Source organism: Macrosteles quadrilineatus, unplaced genomic scaffold (genome assembly GCF_028750875.1).
Source record: "Macrosteles quadrilineatus isolate MER2022 unplaced genomic scaffold, UCM_ALF_1.0 Scaffold_7__1_contigs__length_78375512, whole genome shotgun sequence".
Classification (NCBI taxonomy): domain Eukaryota; kingdom Metazoa; phylum Arthropoda; class Insecta; order Hemiptera; family Cicadellidae; genus Macrosteles; species Macrosteles quadrilineatus.
The window spans coordinates 67,377,355-67,404,613 of NW_026542600.1; the positions used below are offsets into that span (position 1 = coordinate 67,377,355).

General features: G+C 32.8%; 1 protein-coding gene across 7 annotated transcripts in view; it reads right to left on the bottom strand.

Moving 5' to 3' along the window:
- Positions 1-22,516, bottom strand: part of LOC128998713 (tau-tubulin kinase homolog Asator) — a 102,816-nt gene extending 80,300 nt beyond the window's left edge. For all 7 annotated transcript variants that reach the window (XM_054424966.1, XM_054424965.1, XM_054424974.1 and 4 more), the window contains exon 1: positions 22,403-22,516. In XM_054424966.1, coding sequence (XP_054280941.1) covers positions 22,403-22,410 — 8 coding nt within the window. In that variant the 5' untranslated portion in view covers positions 22,411-22,516. The remainder of the gene's footprint in view (positions 1-22,402) is intronic.
- Positions 22,517-27,259: the final 4,743 nt, after the last annotated feature.

Genomic DNA, 27,259 nt, shown 5'->3' on the forward strand with positions numbered 1-27,259 from the left:
TACTCGTTAAATTATGTAGATTTGCCTTACTGCTACCAGGTTTATTGTTGTTTGATGACCAACATATCGCTACTATGTGTGGCATCCTCAGGAGCACAGTTTATTGAAAACAAACTCCTTTACATTACATTAAACTACGCTATTTACACTTGGTCTACGGTCAGCGTGTTTTACCACCAACTGAGTTCTTGAAACTGTGAAAACTGCACAAATACTCGTCAAACCTAAATTAATTGAAATGTGGAATAAATCTGACATGTTTAAGAAAATATTTTAGTAACAATCCCACAAAGCAAATGGGAATTCGTTACACTGCAGGTTTGCTGCGACGGGAATATTTCTATTCAAAAGAGTTGTTACGGCTTATATAATAACACTACTATAATAATGACGTTGCTGTTGCTGAACTTATAATATGCAACGCTGTGATTAGCTATAATCATCGAACTCTTTATAATAACATATTAACAGATTGGGGATTAATCATGAGCCAACATCTTGTTTATTCCATCCATCCTAATATTAAACTACTGTATCATTTGTCTTGAGGACCAATTTCCAAACGATACTGTGTAAAAACTGGTTAAAACCCACAAACACGAAATTAACAGTTATGTATTTTTAACATATAACGCAGGGATCAAATTTAATGTTTGAGTGTTTCTTCAGTAGTTTTGGATTATAAAGTTTCAGAACTTGTGTTACTGGATCCTCTATTATTAGTAGGGAATAATTTGTTAAGTATGTTGTTCAATATAAAACATGAGATTTTGAAAGCTGATCCTGATTTTTTGCGAGGTTACAAAGATAAATAAATCGTTTTAATTTAATATGATTTTCAGAGTATCGAATTTTACTTCCTTAAAGAACGGCAATTTCGACAAAGAAATATAGAATGTAAAAAGTGAACACACTCTTTGCAGCTGTATATTCTATAGTAGTGCTCAACTCACACGTTTAAACTCATCAAACAACACTCAAAGTAGAGATTACCGTCTTTTAACATATTAATTCGTACTTTATTTTTACTCTAGTCACAATAATGTTTTGTTACAGAAGGTTTAGCAATATTTATCCCCATTGCTGTTTATGATGGTAGCAGTGCCAACAGTTATGAGTGCCACGCTTCTATATTGCTACTCCCCTCACACAGTCGTTCGTCACGCATAAGACGCGAAAACAAGCCCTAACCTCGACAGCTGTCGATGCTAACCATTTCTTGTGTTTCCCTCTCTACTGACAACACAACAAACCGGAATGAATTATACAGGGTTATTCTAAATGATGGACCCATTTTTAATGCTTTATAATTTTTATACTATTAAACTTACCGCTATAAAATACACATCAAACGAAAAAGCAACTCAAAGAGTGTATGCCTTCCAAAGATACATCATTTAACAAAATCGATCCAACAGAACTGTAGATTTAATTGTACAAAGTTAAAAAGTAATCTCCAACTTTTTTTACCACTAGAAATTTGGAGGTTACTTGACGTTTTTGCAAATAATTTTTAAATGGTGAGGAAATCGACCAAAGTGGAAGGTAATATTCCGAAAGAGAATAAAATTCCCTACAATCTACTATTAGGCATTTTTTGAAAATACTCAAAAAAGGTACCAAAAATTGCCTCAAAATGAAAAAAAAAAAAATTGAAAATCCCCGTCTTCAATGTAGACAATAAACATTACAAACATTAAATTTCACACTTTTTTATTTTAAGCCAAATTTAGGCTACATTTATTGAGTATTTTCAAGATATGCGTAATAGTAGATTGTAGGGAATTTTATTCTCTTTTGGAATATTACCTTCCACTTTGGTCGATTTCCTCACCATTTAAAAGTTATTTGCAAAAACGTCAAGTAACCTCCAAATTTCTAGAGGTAAAAAAAGTTTGAGATTACTTTTTAACTTTGTACAATTAAATCTACAGTTCTGTTGGATCGATTTTGTTAAATGATGTGTCTTTGGAAGGCATAAACTCTTTGAGTTGCTTTTTCGTTTGATGTGTATTTTATAGCGGTAAGTTTAATAGTATAAAAATTATAAAGCATTAAAAATGGGTCCATCATTTAGAATAACCCTGTATATTGTGTAACAATAGTTAAGGTGTATTTTACTATGTTGCGTGGCAGGTGATGGTATATTTGGTGAAGTCAACGGAAGGGTTAATTCACAAAGATCTATGTGATCCAGCATTAAAAACCATATGAAATGTAATAAAATAACGCATATAAAAACCTGCTTTGTAGGCCTATATGCCTATATTTTATGTGAAACAAACAAATTAACACGAAATAACACAAATAAACATTATTCTTATTGAAGTTAAATTTTGAAATTAAGGTCTGTGAAATCAGCAAACGTAAGTAAAAAATCCGCCGCCTGTGCCTCTGTTAGGCTGCTACAGATCTATTAATCGATGGCTAGCTTAGTAATTATTGGTGGCAACAAATGTGGAACTAGATTCTAAAACATATATGATTTAAGTTTTTAGGTAAAAAATTATCTGATTGTGGAGTGAAATGAATTAGGGGTAGAAAGTGACAATGCAGATGTACGTTTAAGTACATTTTTAGAATATAATTAGTCTATGATAACATGTTGTCGAAAAACGATTCAATTATTACAATCTCCAATAAAAGAAAATGTATTAGGAAAAATCAATTTGTTAACTTATTATAGAGAGCCTTTACTTTAATATAAGTTTGAAGTAACATATGTAAAATAATTTTTGTATGTGGAAGTAAAAGGCAGTTTGGTTTCATAACTTAAAATATTTTCAATCGGAAATTAATTTTCATCCATAAATTACCAACAGTGTGTTTTTATCACCCCTAATAATGCCAGGAATTTTTTCTTATGACAAATACATTTATTAACTGTGGTTATTTACTCTAATGAGCAATGGCCGTAGCCAGGACAAATTTTCGGGGGGGGGCTGGTTAGTGACGGTTGTAACAAGGGGGGTTGGAGGGGCGTGGAGCACCCCCAAAAAGAGGGGGGTCTGTGGGTCCTTCCCCAGGAAAGTTTTACACTTTTAAAGACGTTTGGTGACTTTTAAAAGAAATTTTAACGCCTTAAACTTTGTCCAATTCTCCAAAAACACCCATTTCACCTGTTGTTTGTCATGAGCAAGTAGACATTAAACAAATTAATCTATGACGATTGCATTCAAGAATTTTAAAACATAATGTAGATTATGGCCATATCCTCCTAAAAGGAGTTCTTGTCTTGGTGACTTTCTAAATCCATGTTTAACGTCTATTTTAATATTCGTTTAATTTTAACGGCATTAATTTATACAACTAAATTTTGAGATTTCACTGGCTACGGCCTTGTAATGAACGAGGTTTAACTTTAACTTTAACTGGAACTTTTATTTTTTAAAGTTCCACCTTTTGATACATTGATCGCTTCAAAGAAAGGTATTTTTCAATGCTTGATATAGATTTTCAAAGGTGGAAGAAATTAAATTTTTCGCATGATACCTCAGTTTCTCAATTTATAATTATTTACAATACATTCTCTTGTATTCTTGAATTCTACACATTTGAATGAGTTTTAGAAAAATGTTGCATAGTTTACTATGTGTTTCCAAGATCTAATAACTTTATCACCATTAGTCTATAGACAGTTGGGCGTTATGCCCCCCCTTCCTGGGTTCCTATTTCCACCCCGGCTTTTCTATTCCCTCACTCGGGCACTGGCGGCGGCCTAGCCTTCACTTGACATTCGCCAAGTGCAAATCACTTTCTCGAACAGCTGACGGTTTGTCTCATTTATTCGTTTTGAGATAAATACTTCCCTTCTCCTCCCCAGCAGCTATTTTTAACTTACAAGTGGGTCGCGTGTATGAAAACTCACTTCAGAAAATTAAACTAGTTCTAAAAACGTGCCAGGGTTTTTCGATTGACACATTGAACGTTTTGTTTGACAAGTGATCTTCTCGAACTACATGCAGTTTGTTTCTTTCGTATGCATACATTTGGTTGATATATCGTAGTTTTTTTTTTTTTTTTTTTTTTTTTTTTTTTTTATTGTTCTGATATCTTTATTTTTAAGCAGACCTTTATCCAGTGGTACTATACATTTTTACGTTATTCATTTGGTCAGTTTATAAAATAAAGTCGATGCAGTATTTATGCTGTATTATCCATTTCATTATAACGGAATATACAACAGAACATTTGTGCAAATCTTGTATAATTTCTTGCATTTATCCGTCAACACGTAACTGTTCTTTATGTTTTGAAATAAATTCTCATTGAAAATAATTCAAAATATCTTCAAAAGATACCATATTATATCAATAGCTTTATCGTTAAAAACCGAATGGGGTTTCCATTTGTAAATTTTACCAACATTAGAATGAAATAGTAACTAGTGTGCGAAGTGACACTTTGCACTCTTGTTACACATTAAATTTTCCTACAGTTACTATAAAAGCATAGAAATAATAAGTCTTTCAAACACGTTTTAGGTTAGGTTAAATCCAAGCGTTAAACAAATGGTAAACACTGCACCAACTGATCGTAGTCGTAGTATCTTGTGTTGCCAACTTATTTTAAAGCATACACGGATAACGTGCCTAATAAAAGCACACTTGAGTTGTTTGATTGGAATGCTTGTGCAAAGTAAGTAAATGCAGCAATTAGCTACTTCGCGTGCTAAATTCAGTGCAAGGAAGCCCACTTTCTCAAGTAACTGTAGGAAAAAGAATTTTAAATACTTAATATGTATTAATAAATCATATGGTATTTAATTTAGACAGCTGAATTAAAAATGGGTTTTGAATTAATTATATTATAAAATAAGAATCAAATAAAGAGGGAAGATTAAAAATAGAGAACGAGAATTTAATGTAAATTTTAGCAAATGTACCTCAAAATCACGGGTATATTAGAAAAGCTCGCAGCTCGGCCACCATGAGGTAGGCATCGATGTATAATAACTCCCTATGTATAATCCCTATGTATAATATCTGTAGAGTATTGTACATCGATGGAGGTAGGTACACATTCAAGATCTAACCTTGAACGAACGAAGCCGACTTGGCACTCTTCCAGTTTGAATTTTGTCCCACATAAACGCCTCTACAATTGGTGTGATAATTGAAAGCATCCTTGCTGCAATTGACTTTCAAATACATTGTGTATACATTCTTGAGGATATCACATCGGAGTAATTCAATATGCAGGTTATGATTTGCAGTAAAATTATTACGTAACGAGTTTGAAACGAAAAAGTAGTCCGTTCGCATTTACTTGATACATTTTACTTTTCCATCGGATGTAATTAATTCTATTGCAGTAGTATTTCAAATCATCGGTTGATTCCATGATTAGTTGTCCACGCGTAAAAAATTGTGTACATTTAATGTACATCAAATTAAACTCTTATTACATGTATTTTAATGTTCCTATATTGAATATATACACTTATCGTTTAAATATCTCTTCAATATACAGTGTGATTGAAGTCCTGGAACGGCGTAGTATATTTTTTACCATTAGAGATTAAGTAATAAAACTTGGTATATCAATAACCATAAATGTCTACTCTTTCGACTTATTATTACTTTTTCCTCTTAAAGGCCCACGAGGAGTAAGACAAAATTCTCAAATAGGTCAGGTTAAGTATATAATTAAAGGTCTTATCTAAAAACTTGTAAAGCACATTGCCCCAAAGTCGAACTCAAACTGTTAATCAAGTCAAAAATGGCAGTCGTTCAAATATTTTTTTAATTTGCCATTTTGAATCTTTAAATGGCTGCCATTTTTTACCCAGCTGTTATTTTGAGCTCAAATTTGTGGCATTGTATTCTACTAATAAAGACCTTTAATGTGATGTGTAAATCAACCTATGCTTATGTTTACGATTTTCTCCCGACTTCTAGTGGGCCCCCCATATAATAAGCATTGCAAATTCAAGGAACCTTTGAACAGCTGTCATTTTTACTCCATTGTCCGTTTGAGTTCGGGTTGTGGCTAGGTGTTTTACTAACGGAGACCTTAAATGTGAAACCAAACTCGACCTATGATGCTATTTAAAAATTACGTCCTCATGGGCCGTCCCCCTTGAGGGACAAAAAAAGTAATAATAGCTTAAAAGAGCAGACATTTATGGTAATAATTAATTTACCAAGTTTCATTTCTCTATCCATAATAGTATAAAATGTATTACACCTTTCCGGGACTTTTCAATCACACTGTATGCACACCTTTATTGTATAAGTGAAGTTACATATCGAACAGTTTTAGAAGGCACATTTTGATTACGTTCGAATAACACGTTTTATAACAAATGTTTATAAAAGTTTTTTTTTATTATATCATCGAATAAAACAGATAGGGATAACTTAAAAAATAACCTTTGTTCAAAATAATTACAGATAAACTAATTGAATATTTCAACCCAAATCAAAGTCAATGTCAGAATGAAAGACAGGTAGTCAAAATCAAAGTCATAATGAAGTGACTTACAAGTGACCTACCTGCCAATATCCATGGTGACCCAAGTGTTAAGTTGAGGTACAGCGCCACGCTTATATCACATACCGTGGCACTACTGGGCACCAGCCAACACCAACCAACGACTGGTAAACTAGATATTTGATATCTCAAAACACGTGTATTAAAAGCTTCTAAATTGTCATGTAACTAGAATTGTACTACAACATTTGGCTTAGCCCAAAATTTTGTTTGTCTGACAGTACCGTTATACCCGAGTTAGTATCGAGAATATTCAACGGATAAAAGAATTAAATAAAAGAACATTAAGAGCAGGCAGATTAATCTTTAACCTCAAATGTAATTATAGATAGTCTTGTAGATCCATTTTCGTACAAATAATATGCTGATCCTATCAATATTTATTATTACATCTTTGTCCTTCCTATAAAAAATAAAAAAAAATAAAAAATAAAAAAAACCCACCGTTGCAATTTATATGTAATTAACCTCAGTCATGTAATTGTTTTATGTGAGTCACCTTCTGCTGCACCTTAAATTTGGCTTACCCATTCCACTATTCCCGTATCCACACATATCCCGTATCGGTATATCTTTATGTGTATCCGTCTATTTCAATCAAGAGTGGACATTATTTAAGGGATTATTTAGTTGATAAGTAATTCCACAGAAATTCAGGAATTCCTTTTCAAATGTGTACGTACCTCTCGAAGTATGTAATTCTTTATTTTGACGAGTCTGGTCTTACTTTGTTTAGTTTTAGCCAGACACTCCTAGTTCAAGCTAGATCGACCAATTGCACCATATTATCACTGCCATTATTATCCTCACCATATTGTAACCACTGGCTAGCTCGTGTTTCTCTTACACTCTCATGAAGGTAATTCATTCTTTTAAGATACCCACACAGACCAATTGTCTGGCGGCAGACGTCAAAATCAAATGCTTAAGTATGTGTCGCAGGGGCCTGCTCAGCTACACTTCATTGAGCTAGAACTAACAAGAGTGGTAAATTTGATTATTTGGCGGATCAATTTTTTGTGCGAATCTGCACGTGAGCCTGAACACCGCCAGCGCCATCGTCTCTCGCACGACACTTTCTTACTACACGACGACTTTAAAGATAAATATCGGAAACTGTTAGTGAATGAAGATTATTTTCAAATTTCTCAGTTCCATACAAAATACAAGTACGATTCTCAGTTTATAGGTCTCCTGGACACCCTGGCAAGTATTTGACACCTGGTTATGTGTCAAAACTCTTAGCATTGCGATTTGTTCTCCTCAACAGGTGATTCGGATAAGCCTGATGTTCGGATTACTGTTATTCAGATTAGAGGGACTCTAGTGTATGAATATCGGTTTGGCTGTGGTATATCACGTAAGTGTGTGTGCACTTCTATTGCGCAATGGGCACCTGAAACGCACCGGAAACGTTGGGTTGTACCCCTCCTAGAGCTCCTTCATGCGCCTTCAAAACGGGTTGCCTAGGACTTTTGAGGCTAGATAGGCGAAGAATCAAACTGACATTAGAACTGATAACTGGTCTTGGGCGGTTCAGGAAACATTTACAACGGATGGGCTTGTTTGATGGCGAGCGAACCGATCTGTAGTTACTGCGGTAGGTCAGAGGAGACAGTCGATCACCTGACTCAGTCAGGCTCAGTCAATCGAGGTTTGATTGTGAACAGCTCTCTGAGGCTAGGACAACTCTTGGCAATTTTGTATTCAGACGTTCCTGCGGATGAACTTAATGGAAGACTACAGGTATTCATCAGATACTTGAATCTATGGGGTCTATCAATAAAACAACTTCCTGGGGTGCGCAACCATTCGACTATTCGGATGAAGTGCTTTATGGTTTTGACCTCCCCTGTTATCGGGTTGGCTTGATTCTAATTTAAATATCCAAAGATCGATCTAGGAGCCCCGAGTACGTAGTATCGCATGTGTTTACGGCGATTTGGGCAGTCCAAGGCAATTAATAGCGCGATTCCGATCACAATGGCCTCTTTACAAAGACGGAAGATAGCGGTTCACGGCAAAATCTCCCGGCCGAGCGTAAATAAACAATAAATAAGATTAAAATGATGAAGATAATTACCGAGATATCAGAGTGTTGGCTTTAGTAGCTGGAGAGATGCCACTGTACGCGGTGACGGAAATAAGAAGCGTTTGAAAAGTCCGAGTGAAATACGGAGATACCCGTCAACTGCTGCACTACACAGGGGAAACTGTTTTGGGAATTTGACATTGAAAATATAAAGGGCAAACTGCAGTCTTCGTTGTAGTTTTGAACTTACTAGAAATATTTGTTCTACCCGACTTTTTTTACAATTTAAGTTACAAGCTGTATGTAATTTTAGATATATGTGGAAAAAACGCACTAAAAAATTAAAATATAAAAACACTTTACAGAAATTTCGGTCAATTTGTTACAAATATTCTAGCTCTCTAAAAGTATATGTATCGTGGAGTGTACATGTACAAGTGTCTTGTGGCTGGGTCAGGTATGTATTGTAGAGTGTACTACATGTACTAATGTCTTTTGGCTGGGTCAGGTATGTATTGTGGAATGTACTACATGTAATAATGTCTTGTGGCTGGGTCAGGTATGTATTGTGGAGTGTACTACTTGTACTAATGTCTTGTGGCTGGGTCAGGTTCAGGTATGTATTGTGGAATGTACTACATGTAATAATGTCTTGTGGCTGGGTCCGGTATGTAGTGTGGAGTGTATTACAGTACTTGTACTAGTACTACTAGTGTCTTGTGGCTGGGTCAGGGCCGCCATATTTTTGGACGTCTGCAGCCGGCACTCAGGTGGCCGACGCTCTTTTATTACCTGCCAAATTGTTTTACTAACAATACCACATGTTGCTTGCTTCAAACAATCAATAACAGTTCTAAAGTAGGACTAAGTATCATGCTTTTGAATTTTCCAACCTAATACTTCAATAACTTTTTAAATAGATTCGTTTGGTTGATAATTGAAACAATTGTCAATAAACGTTATATATATAAATATATGAAACAAGTGAAAATATGTCCGTGCAAGCAAAGTCAATAACACACTTTTTTGTGTACTTCCTTTTCTACTTGACTCAATTATTGCAATTATCGTCAATGAACAGATTTTGATGATGTTATGTTGGTTGTTTATAAACTATAATTTCATACAAATCAATTTGTTTCCTTGTAGTTAAGAAGATTTACAATTATTCCACTTATTAACAGCTTGATTAAAACAGCACAGCTAAATTTTTAAATTTTAAAATCTTAATTATTATTTTTTATATTTCTATTTTGGAAATATATTGGAAGAATTTTATTCATTTCATAATTAATTAACTTTGTTCTTTGTAAGACGAGTGTTTTGCAGTATACGCTTGCGCACGCGTCTAGCAAACCACAGCCTTAGAGGAGGGCGAATTTACAGCGTATGACTTTATAGAGCCATTTTAGGTGACAAATAGAAACTGAGGATGGTTGCAACGCAATATTTACTATGTTAAACGTATACTTATTACAGTCCTAGGAGTCCTAGCCTACATTATGTGTTGATTAAAAAAATGCCTTAGTTCTGTAAAAAAATATAATCCGATTTTCCATTTAGTTCGCGGCCAAAAATCCAAGAATCTATACCCACTCATCAAATCACCTCCGCCCTTGTTGGTTCTCCACTGTACAATAATTTGGTAGGTCGTACATTCATACATCCAGATAACTACTTCGATAAAATATAAAATTGGAATTACAGTCGTTAGGAGAATACCCAAAGAGGAACAACGCGGTAAAGTAATAGACAATTCACATTTACAATCCCAACAACAATGAAACAGCTGAAGAAGTAAAGGTGTCTCGTAACGGATGTACGATTGATGACATGTTACCAAGGCCGTTTCACTTCCGGTCTCGATTATCACTCAGCTGTTACCATAGAGTGTGACGGGCACAGACTGTCGGACCGCACCGAGCCGTTTTCGTCCCGGAATGCAGCCAAAACCACGCCGGGGTCACTACTCGATTCTGTTTAACCGTTAAGTGCTGGCACTAATAACAATATATATAAAAACAAATAATATGGAGGGGGAAGATGTAAATAGAGTTGTCCAGGCCCGGTAAACACAACATACTACCTACACTCCCTTGGACCAGTTCTGGGCTTGTTTTGATCCAATTCAAAAACTGTATTTTTTCAAAAGATATTATTGTTTAAAATGATAATGACGCCTTAAAATATTGTACCTAAAAATAATTAAGTATGTTAATGGAAGGGAGACAACGACCTTATCTAGAATTGTGAGAATTGAGCTGGAAGCATATCCTAAGGATGAGTGGGAGCGTGAGCGTCGTAAAAAGTCTATGGTTATTTAAGTAGTAGAATGGATTCTCCAGTATCAAAAACTTTCTCCACTGAGACTCTTGTGTTTTTTTACATGGGCGGACCTACATCTTAAAACACCACGGCGCAGGCGTCGTGACATTGACATTCTCGTAAACCATCAGTGATTGGCGGTATTTGAACCCGAGACTCCTGGCTAGATATCCTGCATACCGTCAGCGTTGTTGACTCGACAACGCTATCAAACAAATGTTGACAGTTTCCCATCACAAAAGTGATTTAAATGTTGATAGTTTAGATGAGGTTCTTAAAGATTTCAAAGTGTTTGGGTGTATAAATGACTATGGGAGCGAAACAATTGTTCATATCTGAGGAACGCAAATTATTGCTGTCGTTAAAGGTGCGTTTTCATTTTTTATTTTTAGGGGAATTTCAATAAATCTGTTCAAGAATCAATATATTTAAGTTAACCGATCGAACCACTATATAAATTGGTTTTATGAAAATGCTTAGTAGAACAACATTTAAGGGACATTTTCATGTGGGTTATTAAATGGGAAATTTAATCGGGCCATTTACAAAAGTCAAAATAAAATTGATCTCTCGAGCTTTGGTTAGTTTGAGCTCGAAGTGTATACATCTGACTCAGGTATCAAAGTAGCTCTCGTCTTTCGTTAACAAAACAAAATAAAGGCGAGAACAACAGCGGGTTTAGAGTATAGACATTTTAATAGTGATGTTGATGACTGAATTTTTACCATTGCCAACTCTGATTTTTCCAAATGGAACTTTAATAGCCTACTTGTTGTGTATTGAGAATAACTCTTAACTTCCAAAACTGTGAACAAATACATTCATAAAAAAACAGCGTGGTTTTTTAACGCAACTCAAATTATAAGTGTATTAAGAAGCTTTTTAATGACAAACAAGCTCATATGTTGGAATCCCTGTTTTATTTAGTTTATTTTCAATCAGCTGGTCTGCATTGTTGCATAGTTATCTAAAAGTTTTAATGTTATGGGGAATTATTGTAAATAAGACTCAACGTGTGGTTTTCGCAAAGGTCAAAGTGTGTGTGTGTGGTACGTTAATAGAAAAAAATTAGTATTATGCCAAGCCAAGAGTGAGATTTTAAATTTAGTTTCCAGCTATGATCCCAGTTCTTAAAAATCAACTATTCATAGAATTATGAAAAGTTTAAGGTAACCAGGTAACCGGTTGTTTAGAAAAAAAAGAAAAAAAACGTAGACCTATAAATACATACTATTTGACACCGTGTTGAGTCTTATTTACAAATAATTCCCAATAAATCTAAAAGCTATAGATAACGATGCAGCAATGCATATCAACTTGTTTTGTTGTTAAAAAAGTATCTCGTAGTAGTTGTAGTTATTTGGGTTGTGTTTAAAAAACACCCTTTACATATATTTTACTCAAGGTAAAATATATGTAAAAGGTGTTAAAGATTTAAAGACGTTTTAAAGATTTTGATTTATTAAAACATGCACTCATTTTTTTCTAGCAAATATGTGGCTTTAAAAATTGAACATTGATGGCTTTAACCAATTTTAAAGATAATGGTTAAGTGCTTAAGGTGGCTTATTGGTTAAAGACGTATACACAGTTTTCCATTTTATAAGTGAATTTCAAAGCGAATTAAATTTATTCTTTGAATTGTAATTTTATTATTAACGAAGAAGAGCTGTAACCTAAGCCAGCTGCGTTATTTTTACCGCTCGGGCTGCTAACAGATCTTTGACCTGGGACGACTAAATATCAGATTTTTCTGTTATGAAGAAAATTTATTTACAAATATCAACTAATAATTCATTAGTACCAAGTACTCATTAATCATATTTACAATACTAAATATATCATTTTGTGTACAGTATTAGCGTAGCCTATACTATTCATTTCTCTTCTCTCATTAACTATAATGAGCAATATGTTTAAACAGTAATTTTTAATAAACTTTTTAAAATTGATTGTTTGCTTGGAAAATATTAGTTCTAGCAACTATCATATAAAATGTAAGTAGCTGCTGAAATTACTACAAAGATTTACAATTAGTTTCAATATGATTAAATAAATTCAATATTATTTTAGAGCGTTTGTAATTTAATGTATAATCAATGTTTTTCCCAACAAATAGTAAAAAGTCTTAAACCAAATAAGTTATCAAATCTAAAGCGAAACTGAGCAATGACCAATCAGTATACGGTATAACAATAATACAGGGTGAATAAAAAGTCAAGACCCCCCATCTAATATTTTTTTTGATGATTTTTTGATGAAGTTTTTTTTATGATCTTAAAATTTTTGAATGTCCCCCCAAAATGGGGGATTTTGGGTGCACCTCAACATTTTAAAATGTAAACCCCCTTCAAGTGACATCTAGTTTTGAAGTGTTTACAAAAACTTTAAGCATGGTGAAAGTTCGCTATCTCTTATCCATCCAAAATGGTAGTCCGTCAAAAGTTTAATGACGTCAACTCTTACATTAATTATCTTGAGTAAAAAAGTAATTCCCCTCCCCTCTAATTTGTTCCTGAGGAAATATTACAGAGTTATCCTTTGGGTGGTCATGCAGCCTTGGCAGGAAGGGTACTTTCCTGTTAAAGGGAACATTCATTATTATTGATGATTTTTTTCGATATATCGATATTTTTGTTTTCCGATCAGATCTATTAGAAATCGACAACAACTAACTGATCTTGTTTAGGCTAAAATAGTCTATATGGATTAAGAAATGAAACTGTTCTAAGCTAACCTAACATAACCAACCAAACTTGCTGTGCCATTTAAAACTTCCGTTTGGGTTTGATAATGATAATAGAAAAGGCAAGTTAAACACGGAATTTTTAAATGTTACAGCAAGTTTGGTTAGTTATGTTAGGTTATTTTTTTAGAACAGTTTCATATACTGAACAATATTAATCGTAGTTGTCAGCTGATATGCGTGATATGTTTCAATTTGTTAATATCGATATATCGAAAAAAAATCATCGATAATAATGAATGTTCCCTTTAACAGGAAAGTACCGCAGGAAGTTTCATTTTATTATTTTGAAAATCTTTAGTGCCTCCCAAAAATGGGGGATTACGGGGGCAACTCAAATTTTCAAATGTAAACCCCCTTTCCAGTGACACCTGATGTGGAAGTGTTTACAAATACTTGAAGAATAGTGAAAACTATAGTTCGCTATCTCGTCTCTATCCAAAATAGTAGCCAATATTACCATTACATTGATTTTAATATTTTAATATGTAGACGTCAATACATTTGTCGGGCTACCATTTTGGATAGAGAAGATATAGCGAACTCCGGTTTTCATCATTTTTTATGTTTTTGTAAACTATTTAAAATGAAATGCCACTTGAAGAGGGTTTACATTTAAAAATTTGAGTTTCCCCAAAATCCCCTATTTTAGGGGGACACTCAAAATCGAAAATCATAAAATGAAACTTCCTGCTAAGTTTGCACGACTACCAAAAAGGATATCTCCGTATATTTAGTTACGAAAATAGTAGATGGGGGTGTTGACTTGTTATTCACCCTGTGTAGCAATTATAAAAATAATATTACAAACACATAACACGTATTCTATCAACAAGTTATGCAGCTTATTCTTTAATGTGAGATTGAACCCACACCTTCCAACCAAACTGCAGTCCGGACATGTCAACCGTGTAACCTGTGGCCACAATAGTAATAGAATATTTAATTTGTATGTTATGTATACATGTTCGTGTGTGCGTGTAAAATGTTTTGACGACCTCAATGTGAGTGAAGATTTATGTTCTTGACAAGGATCTGATGAAGGCAACATAATCGCCGAAACGATCGTCCTCCACCCTTAGAGGAGGTACAAGAGTCACCAGAGGAAATTTTACTGCACCAAAATGTAACTATTTGAAACCCCCATCGTAAAATAATTTTAAAATGGGTCCAAAAGGAAAATATAAGGTCTTCTATTGATAAAACAACTGGAAGCATGATTTAAACAATTTGGTGGCCACTGCTGAATATCTATTAGTGATGAGTTGTATAATTAACTATATGCTATTAGAATGCCATTGATACCCCATCGCAGCAAACCGGTGACCGAAGCGAATTTCCATTTTCGTTAAATTTTCACTTAAATATTTCCTTAAACATGTCTGATTTATTCCCTATTTAAATCAAATTAGGTTAAACGAGTTCTTAGGTTTGCTCCTGCAGGGAAGGTGATAAAGTGCGTGTTTTTATTAAAAGTTCAATAGTATAATACTACAAAATAAATTAATTTGCCAAGTATGATCAAAATATATCCATAAACAACTAAACCAAATTATTATACTTATTTTCCATAACATAGGAATTTTAAATTTACAATAATTTGAATTATTCTCCGTGACCAATAAACTATAAAAACACCTAAAATACTAAATTTGTTTTTTTAGCTATACAAAATGGTTTAGAGACAACTTGAGAAATACTATGTTATAATATGAGGATCAAAAAATGAGAAAGATATATTTTAACCTCATAAAACCTGTTCCCATTGTCCGAGTATGCTGGTTTGCGAACTCGTTCGAATAAACGTTTACACGTGTTGTGTTGTTGAAATGTAATCTCGGACCATTTATGTAGTCGTATAACGAGACCTACGGCAATAGCTTATTCCGTATAGGGAAATTCGCCAAACCAGTGGTGTGTTGTTGATTCCCGGAAGCAGAGTTGTAGATGCTGTTGTATCAATAGCTAGTTGGCAGCCTCTCTACTCGCGCACTCTCGACAGATAAATCAACCGAAACGCAACAAGTAGATGTGGCTTGAATTATTGGTATCAAGTCCGCGAAATTTGCGTCGTTACACCATTCGTATCTTGGCGATAACTGAGTTGTTGCAAAATTGTGCAAACCACAGGTATTTACGGAAAGGTCGTATATATTTCCATTTCCCGAAAAATATCCAATTTAGTAATGTTTGGTAAAATAAAACAATCAATTTTGTAGTTTAGTCACAATAAACATAACTAGTCTGCCTGTTGCTCGAATTCGAGCAATTTCTAAGTAGAGGCGTTATTTTAAAAGGAATAACGTTCATAATTTCTGAATACTTTAAAGGGTTCGATCCAAAGATTATGGAAATATTCAAGATGTACATAACAGAATATATCAATTTATCCAGGCTCTCTCGCTTTTTTCCATTGTAATATTTACGCCAACCCGAATTCTCAATTACAGAAGTAAATATTTCATTTCAACCAAGTCAGTAAATGTTTGTAGCAAACTGTGAAATTAGCAAAACGTATTGACTGTTTAAAATTAACATATGTTTTTCTTCTCACTTTTAATTTTTGACAACAGCTGGAGTTGCATAACAATTTTTGTTTCCCATGTTAATCTTATGGAGAAATACGAAATTTTAATGGGCCCCAGGGCCTCACTCTCTGATTATTTCCCTAAAAAGAAAGTTTCCTGCACAACTTCACGTTACGCTCTTTCCAATGACACCAAAAACATGTCAATCGGTTCAGTAGTTTCGGAGGAGTAATTGTCACAAAAAACATGCTTGCGTATTAAATAAGTAAGATAGATATTTAAGTGATTTTATGATTTTTCGTGAAGCTTAACAGGTGACGATAGTTGTTCTGAAAATTGGAAAACGCAGAAATATACAAATAGGAGGTGGAATTTTTCGGAATCAAGGGACGATGTTAAGAGAATTGGAATAACTGGAAATATTCAATGAACTAAGTATTTTGAGCAACGTTTGACCAATCTATGTACTCGTAATTTTACAATACTATAAATTTCACGCATAACAGTAAAATGTGTCGGATAAAATAAAAGAACATTAAGGCCAATGAATAACAAGTTGACGCTTCTATACTACATAGTTTTACTTTATTACTAGAAAGCATGTTATAAGAAAGGTTAACACCTTATTATTGTCCCCTAATTCGCCCAAGGAGGCTCGATGACGTCATTATTTAAATACACAACAAATTCAAACCACCCCTTAAGAAGATGGACTACAATTACCAAAGACCCAATAAAAATCCTTACAACCATTTGGGTTGTTTGGGTTTCTTCTCAGCAAAGGTACACAATTGTAGATTTTTTTTTGTTAAAGGAGACTGGCTGTTATATAGACATTTGTTTAATGCTAGATATGTAAATCCGACGTAAATTGTTAAAAAAAAACAATGTTATCTTTTATAAATGTTTTTTTAGTAAAATAATGGCTAAGAGATTCAAAATTATAAACACATACACAATTTCCAAAATTTGAGGGTTGTAGCATATTTGTAGGTTTCAAAAGAGCATACGCAGCTAAAGTAGAAATGTTTTACTTACGATTAAATTTAAAGATTTAAACCTAAAAATAGCGTGCAAATTTAAACTTATACTAAGTTTAGAGGTTATGGTTAAACGTCGTGCCAATTTTAAGTGGACGTTTATGCCAAGATCCAATGATGCGGACACAACCCAATTAGCTTAATCTATGATATTTACACGTCAAACACAATTAAATAAATGATTTACACATCTCGTTTCATCTTAGATCTTTTAATAAATCTTAGACCTAAACGCGCAGAAAAGCTTAGATAATAATCAATAGAATATATTTCTTATGAACGTCACGCCAATCAATCAATATTATAATAGATGCAGTAGTTACACTATGTGATCACATTGTACACTGATTTAAACATCGAATCATTTCAAACATTTATTATCATGCTGTTACAGATCATTTTAATGATATAAAAAGCAAATATATAATATTTAATTTTGTAAATAACCAATTTCTAAGTGATTCTAAGCTCGGAGAGTGTATTAAAAATCTAGAAAATGTTTCAGTTTGACTCCATAAAATTTCAAACTGAAAGTTTTTTACAAAATTGTAATATTGTAAATATAAACCCCTATTGAAAAGGTTTTGGTAAAACTTCCTATTACGGATCTCCAGAGGAATTACAATTAAGTAGTGGCAATAAATTATTTTGCCCGAGTATCAACAATGATGCTCACTTAGTCTTAGGGTTAGTTACTCCTTTCCGGGTTCAAATCCCGCCAATTACTAATGAGTTTTAGCTATGGTTCTAGGTTTAGCCTCTTAGGATGTTTATTAAGGTCAACCATTACAAAACACTATAAAATTAACTATTAATTTTTTAATTGATCGATCTCTTCTTGTGGATAAATAGTATATTCTTCTATGTACAGTAGTTTATTTTTAAGTGGATGGATACGATCTCCTGATACTTTGTTTTAGGGTCGATTTAATTTTTGGGGTAAACCAATGTTAGCTATAATTATTGGGATATCGAAACTTAAAGGAGGATTTGTTTCAAAAATATCCAGATCAGACAGTTTTACGGTGTGGCAAGAGACACTTTATGTTTTGCTGTTTGTAAAATCAACGTCCGCTGACGGGTATGTCCCATACGGATATGTGAAGTGATCGCTACTTAGAAGTGGGTGGAACTTGGAACTTGGCACTCTTTAAAGTCACGTTTATGTTTTTAATTCAAATTTAGTAGTAACAAATCTAACTTCGTATGTCAGGAGACTAATTTGTCCTGTGTCTGCTTTATAAATTACGTATTCAAATCCGATGTAATTGGAAAACGTAATACTGGTATACAGGGTGTCCCAGGCCACGTTATAGCTACAATATGAAAGAAAATAGAACCCCGATTGCAACTGGAACCCCCTATATTGACCCCAAAGAATTCAACATAATTATTTTGAAACCCAAAAAGCAACCAAAAGGCCAGATTCAGGGGGGTCGGGGTGGTTTGTGTGAAATTTTCAAATGTAAAGGGTGTCGTGTTAAACCTCATTTTAAAGGTCTTTGAGTCCTGAGTATTTTAGTGGAAAGAGTGTTTAACTATTTTTATACCTATTCAAAAACGTACAAAAAATAGACCCTATGTTACGCATTTTAAAACTTTTTGAAGTTTCAAAAGTTGTTATCTAAAGAGTTTTTAATGTCAATATGGGTTTAATCACATACCACATTGTAGCCCTTAAAATCTAACCTTCCCCCCTTAGTCTACAATTTTTGCCTTGAGGCTTTTTGGTATCTTTGTCTGTTGAAGTGCGACGGTGAAATTAGTGTATTTTAATGGTTATTAAATGGTATTCAAAGTGTTTGCTGTTGTAAAGGTACACGTCTAGGTTTCGACTAAAAATAATTAAAGCAATGCTTAGAAAATAAAAACTACCCGGATTGTTTAACTTGGAAGATTTAATAAAGGAAAGAACTTAACTGCAAAGATTCTTAGTTTTTTTATAAATACAATCCATATCTAATCACAACTATAATTAATAATTTTATGGACAGCTCAAGTAATTCGTTATTAACTTGTTCGTACAGCATAAGGATTACACGTAAATCTAATAACATCTCCTCTCTATGTTAATTTAAAGGCAGACTGGTGAATTTTATTTTTAAAGGTCTGAAACAAAAAGGTAGGTTTTAGATTGTCTAGAAACTAAGAGGTCGGTTATTTACAATCATTTATTTAAAATATCCTTCTTTTTAAATGATATTTAACAGAGAAAAAACGTGTTGTTAATGACATTTAATAAAGGACCCTCATGTTTTGTGAAATTTCGGTATGTGTGATCATTTTCGCCATAATTTTCCCATAACCAGTACACTATATACATTTAGACAATGTCATTAATATTACTTGCTTCTTTGGTGTGGTAGTTTTAGATTCTTCGAGGTTTGAAAAAATATAAATAGAAAGAAGTGCATTGATAGTAGTGACTTCGTGTCTAGACGTAGCATTTTTAAGGAAACGCAAACATTTCAAAGTTAGAATAGATCAAACGCCTCATGATGATAATTTGATGTGCAAAGGAAGAGATTTTTTCACGCGTAGCTTGATAAAACCTGCTAATCAATTTGTAATCTCATACTTAAAGAAATGTTTTCAATTTTAATTCTCGTTAGTAAAATATTGAAACATGCTTCCTGGCTTTAGGAGTAATATGAGGCGTACACTCTTTGCGTCTATAGACGTAGCAGAACCTTTTCGAGCGGTTAAAGATGCTAACTGATAAAAATTTAATTAAATATTATATGAACAGTTAAAAATATAAGTGAAAATAGCTCAAGATAACAATGAAAATCCTACTTTTAATTCGTAGATTGGAATATTGTAATAAAACAAAAGTTTTGTTTACTTAATTGGGTAATTGTATTCGGCCTTGTAGTTTACATCTTTTTCAAACAACTATTTTAAAAACAACCTCAAAATTAGGTGTTTATATTTACTTTACTAAAATAAACTTACTCACTAAATATACGCTTTCCTAAAAAGGAGCTACACTATTTTTGGTTGGTTTATATCAAAAATGTATTTTTGCAAATATTTATATGTGTTACTCATTCATTTATAAGGATTCCGAACATGTTTATATAGTTAAACACAACAAGGAAATTAATGTAAACGCTTCCATGAAATTTAATTAAGTCCATTCATGGCCATAATTACCTTGGAGATGGGTTTTCATATCCTATTAACTAAACCAATGGTAATACCAATAACAACGATATAGTAAATAGTTACTATATAAAACACGTAAATTATTCGTGTTTTCCATTTACGTACAAATCAAATCAATATTTATTGTGGCACGTAATAAAGCAGCATTAGGCCTACAATAATCAGAAAAACTATCACATAGGCTTCATCTTGATTTTTTTGTCCTAGGACGCTAGGCACGAGCCCGGAATTGTTTTTCACATTACTTCAGGCTAGACCTAGGGGCTATGGCATTATCACTTAGATAAAATCCATTGGTGATTTGGCGGGATTTCAACCCGGGACCCCAGGAACCGGAGTCCCGCACTATAGACCAGCTCGCTCCCCCCATGATCATCTTGATTGGAGTATCACAAAAATAATTTACACTTTTTAGTCTACTGTAAAGATAATACATCTTTTTAGGCAGGGTAATTTTAAGCCTATGGGTTGGGGGATTGTAGGTTTAGTCAGTAATGAAGTAGCCTCAGTTTCTATTGCCTGGAGTGGGAAAACATTTAAGAAGACGATGTATAATAATGACAATGTGTGTCAAAAAATGTGTGGTAAATATTTTAAAGATACACGCTATCCAGTATACATTTTTTATAAATGCTACATTTTAAAACTTACTCATATTTCTTGAATACTAAGTTACCAACACTGAACACCATAACTTATTTAGGGCAACTTTAGTCCTAAATAACAAGCAATATTGGTTTGAATAAAACTTTAAAAATTAGTTTATATGCAACTTGTAACAATTTGGATATTATATTACTGCATATTGCAATTAAACCCGGTATCATATCTTTCACTTTGAGTGCTGATGACGGGAATTCACGTCGTTGCATTAACATTGAAATAAATGCAACTTTCATGTTTAAACTTATTGACCGCACTAATAATGCAAAAAAATTAAAATTCTTTATCCGAAAGATTTTTATGGGTATATAATTATACTGCTATTTGAGGGATTTTTCGGAAATTTTCCTTTACGATTAGTAAAAAAGAATTATGTTTTCCTTATCGTGGTAGAAAAATCTTGCCATAAACCCACCATCGCCCAAAATGAACTTGAACTCCAAACAGAGATAAATTATTCTATTCGAAGTATGACAATGCAAGTGCTAAGTTAAAGTTAAGGCGATAGGTTAAGTTGAACGAACATTTTGTCGATGGTTGAGTTTTATTTATTCTGGGTTGGTGTTTTACTATAAATTAGTCCAAATGGGGATAAGACATAAATATATATATAAATTATCATTTAAAATGTCGATTGCGTTTGACAGAGGACAACATTTTATGGAATACATGGGCTGTAAATTAATCAGTTAATGTTTCGTACTAGAAATGATCAACTTTTAAACTCTATGAGTGCAATCAGTTAATGTAATCGTCAAGTGTAACCTTAGTTTCATGGTTCTAAAGTGTTTGTATCATAAATTACTTCACACCAATCATGCATGTCAAGTTCATTAATTTAATATAATTTTAAAACATTAAATTATATAATTTTTTTTTTATAAATTGAAATAAAATAAATAGTTTAAAGAAGTTTTTGAGCTCAATAGTTTTAGTTTCTTTTGATACAGTCGTCCTATGAGTATACAGTAAGTCATGTTAAAAGTAAACTTTGTCAAAAACTCACTCACGTAAAAACATGCATATACTCGTGTTTGAACTAAAAAAGAATCAACAGCCTTAATATAACTCTATGAATTATAAATACAATATAAATACTTTACCTATACAACAAGCTTTTAGAGGTTAAACGTTTTAAGACACCGGCATGTACAAAGTACCGTTTGAAGAATACAAGCTTCGGAAATTATACACATAACATTTATCGTACATAGCAATTGACATAATATTCTATATTAAATGTATAAACTGTAACGACTGTAGGAACAATAATTTTAATAAAAACAAAATAAAATATAAATATGCCCAAAATATTTTTTTTGTAAATTTAATTAATAAAAAAACAATCTATAATATTTAATGCTTATAATTAATATTTTCACGATAAAAATAACATGGGACTTACCACTTCATAATGGTAATCCTATGGTAAAAGTAGTTGCACAGTTGTTGCAGCTAACGGCACGGATAACCGTCCGGTACTGGACGGCCATTTTGGCTCTCTGGGCGCTTGGCCCCCGTCCCCCTCAGTACACCCTCGCACCATTATCCCCCCCAAGACTTACTCCGCCAGTAAGATGACTCCCTCCTCTTGGCCCATTCATAACTCACGAAAATGATAAGACGGCTTAATACCGAGAAACAATTCAAAGTAGTAGTGCAATTTGAAAAGATCAAATTTTGTATACTGTACACAAAACAATTAATCAATCAAGCAATTTGTCTAAATATGTGCTTTTAATTGAAAAAAATCAAATTAACCAAAATTAGTTTGTTTGAAGTTCAATTTTTGTATTGTAAGTTTATGTTGTTAAATGGGTTTATGAGGAAATTTTCCATCAGTGGATAAACAAGTTCTCACGACGTATCTGTAGTCTGATTCCGTACTCAGGTGGAAAATTTAACGAGATGAGACAACAACCCCGGCCATGGCTGAAAATTGCAAAATATAAATGAAAACCTACAAAGAAAACTACGTAGTAAACAAAACAAGAAACAAAAATTCCAAAGGAACCTCTAAAGAATAAATATCAAAATTTGTCTTTTTTATTCCGGTGCCAAATAATTTATTTCCGAGCTAAAGTATATTACACCTTTGAAAAATAGCTTTAAATAAACTTTCTTTTTGTTTTTTCGGTTTACATTAGCAATATTTATTTACCGCTATTTGTTATGCATGTGAACACATTACAAACTATGTTAATTTTGTCACCCAATAGTTATAATTTATAATAAAAGGGTTCTTGACTCTATAGCTTTGTATTGTATAGAGTTGTGGATTTGTTATTGTTTTGTTATTTAAAACTGGAACAATTTGAATCACATGAAAATGTCAAAGGTATAGCAATTATATTCACATTGACAATGGAGTATCATGTGATCAACTTTATGTGTTATTTTATTCCATGTTTCTGGTTCAATGTTATTTCCGAACGTTTGCATAACATATTTTATAAAGTGTTAAGTTTCTTATATGACACGATTCATTAAAGATCAATTGAGAAATCCGATGTTTTATTATAAGTTTTTACCCAAGGATATTCCGTTAAAATATAAAATGCCATTACATTTGCACAAAAACAAACATATTATTATGAGTGATGTTTTAGGAAATTTGTAAATATGAGAAGATAAATAAGCTAGTTATCGCCCCAATGTCTTTATTTTAAGACCTACTACTTCGAGAATATACTTTGTTAGTAACAATTCACTCGGGAATCATCCAAGGAAGTTGTGTGATTACAGAAAATATCTTTAGCCAAATGAGTTGATTTTGGTTTCCACAGATTCTTTTTCCCCACCACGTTTTAAAGTTGGGATTTGCGGAATTGGGATTATTGGTCTGTGGAAACTGATGCAACCGTTTTATTCCTCTGTTCTAGGTAATTCTTGATGATTCCAGGTTAGAATGTTGATGCTAACATCTCTCAACACCCAGCCGCTACAGGGAAGTAAACATCATTGAGTTATCAAGTGTTCCCCGTAACTGTAAGCTGTCTAGAAGCTCAGGTTAATCCACGTTCGTGGGTTATAGGAAATTTAATAATAATGCAATTTTGAGAGTATGTAAATGAAAATCAAGAATGTAATGTTATGACGATCTCTTTTCATCAAGGACGCTGGGATCTACACTGCAACAGTTATACACATTTCTCCAGGCTAGGCCATGAGAGGTCATGTTGCACAAAGCTAAAGGGGCGATTGTTGGGATTTGAACCCGGGACCTCGGAGCCCGAAGCCCACTAGACCAGCTCTCCACCCCCACCTAAAGGCATTAAGTAAAATATATTTTTATTAAAATACCAAAAGTTTATCAAAATGTAACATTACTTCTAACATTCAGGGTTGATTCAACCAAATTTCCCACTTATTAAATGTTTTTGTGATTATCTCAGGATTTTAGAATCTTATTTGATGACTATCCAGTCAATGAAAACAAACATTTTAGTCTGGATGTTGTATATGTGATTGTGGTCGGTCTTAGCTCAAACGAACGATTCGGTTCAAGGATATTACTGCGATTATACAAGTGGTTATTTTAAGACAAATCTCTGTCCAAACAATGGAACGATTGGATTGTGCGAATCGGTTTATTGTGGCTCCCAATTGGGTTTTGTTTTCCCAACAATGTCTGTGTTCGAACCCAGGGCCGTGACTACAAACTAGCCCCAATTGAAATTCGGAGTTCCAAGGTTTGTTAAGATCACTTTTAAACATACAGTATGCTTTTTTAATAGTACGAGGTCCAATGATTAATCAGTGATGTACAAAGGTGCGATTTGTAAACGTCGATTTTCGTTCACGAATACATCAGCTGTTTTAGCTTTCCTAAAACATTAGGGTCGAATGGCACAACTCTTATAGGAAAAAATATAAATTAATAGTAGAAAGAAATTATAATAATAAATTATAAAATAAACAATTGTAATATTTTCTTTTGGTAGGAAATACTGTTCTTCAAGTTGTTCGCAGAGGGTGCTTCGTGTCACACTTTTTAATTAAAAAATAATTTTTTTTTTTTCAGCAGTGTAAATTATATTCTGTATATAAAATAAAATAAATGTTTAATTTACCGAATTATGTAATGTTTTTTTCGGACTTTATTAATATATAATATACATATTAAAATTATGTAGTGTAAGTGTGTAAATTATAAAGCTACTGGCAACAGAGCCCGTTGTGGTTAAATACAACGGTCTCTAGGAAAATAACAGTTATGAAATCCATGCACCACTTTACTCACTAATATTAATGGTACAGATTAAGCACATAACTACAGAAACAAAAACACATAACATAAGGAACGCACTTTAACCACAAAACCAATTTGTGAACAACAACATGTAAACAAAGAAAAAGTTTATAAAATAACGATATAACAATCAGCTGTTAAATTATCAACACATGTTTCATATGATTAGATGATTCATTCTGGCAAACCAATTACAGTATTACCATAAATCTGAAAGAAAATTAAGCTTACATATTTATTTGCAAATCTACATAGATGAAGCTTTCCATTGACATATTAATCAATAAAGTCGGTCCAGTAGAACTGTAGATTTAGTTATACAAAGTTTAACAACAATATCTTCTCACCACTATAAATTTGGAGGTTGCTTAGCATTTTTGCAAAAAAAACTTTTAAATGGTGAGAATATCAACAAAAGTGGAAGGTGATATTCTGAAAGCAAATAAGATTTCCTACAAACTTCTATTATACTTTTCTTGAAAATAATCAAGAGGCAGCCTAAAGTTGGCTACAAATAGAAACTTGAAAAAAAAACCGTTGTTAATGTATTCTTGTTTTTTTTTTGTATTTTTTACCTTAAATATTTAATCAAATCAATCTTTTATAATTATTTTAAAATCTACACAAATTAGGATTCCCAACGACCCATTGACCAACAAAATTGGTCCGGTAGAAGTCTAGATTTAGTTGTGGTAAGTTTAACAAAAATATCTCTAATTCAGTATTTTCCAACAACTATAAATTTGGAATCGCTTAATTTATTTGCCAATAACTTTTAAATTGTCGGAAAATCGATCAAAGAGGATGTGATATTTTAAAACACAATAAAATCTCCTACAAATTACTACTATATATTTCTTGAAAATACTTAATAAAGGCAGCCAAAAGTTGGCTACAAATTGAAACTTGAAAACAGAAACTTGAAAAAGCAATTTTTAATCTATTTATGTTATATTTACATTTTCACCAAAAATATTTAATAAAATCACACTTTTATAATTATTTGCAAATCTACATGAGTTAGGCTTTCCAATGGCCCATTAATTAACAAAATCGGTCCTATAGTAGTCTAGATTTAGTTGTACAAAGGTTAACAAAAATACCACTAACTCACTATTTTCTCACTACCAAAAGATCGGAGGCTGCTTAGCTATTTTGCAAATAACTTTTTAATGGTGAGGAAATCGACTTAAGTGGAAGTGATATTCTGAAAGAGAATAAAATTTAATACAAATTGATACCTGCATTTATTGAAAATACTCAAAAAGGTTGCCAAAAGTTGCACCCAAATCTAAATTGTGAAAACCCCTTTTTCAATGTATTTCTTATGGAAAACATGTTTTTTTTGTATTTTTCACTATAAATCATAACAAAAACAAACATAATTATTTGCAAATCTACATGAATTAAGTTTTCCAATGATCCATTAATTAATAAATTCGGTTCAGTAGAGCTCTAGATTTAGTTGTACAACGATTTTTAAAACTGAATTATATTTAAAGTAGCCTAGATGGATTAGAGAATTTGCAAATGTTATCTCATAAACCATATTTTACAATTAATATTTCAATTTATAATCTACAACAATTTCTATATCGAACACCATAGCTTCGATATAGTTTTTTTATTAGCGAATTTCTCTATAGGGGGACCGATTAACTTTTTCATTTTGATGTCCCCAGAGGCCAAATTCACTATTTGTTCAAATTTATATATATATATTCTATATAACATGTAGCACTTGTTGTATAGCTGGAGAATACATATCAAAATTATATATATTGTATTATATTTTGAATGTTGTAAGGCAGGATAAACTTGAATGAGTCTGCGAACCATCATGATCAAACCATGGCAACGAGGCTTTACGGGGGGTTTTATGGGGTAAAAATTGGTTTTTCCAATTTTTGACCCTCAAAAAAAATTTTCCAATTTCTCTCACGACCTTTTTAAAGAGCTCGAAAAAACAAATAATTTAGTATATCAAAGTGTTGCGTGCGGTTATTTTAA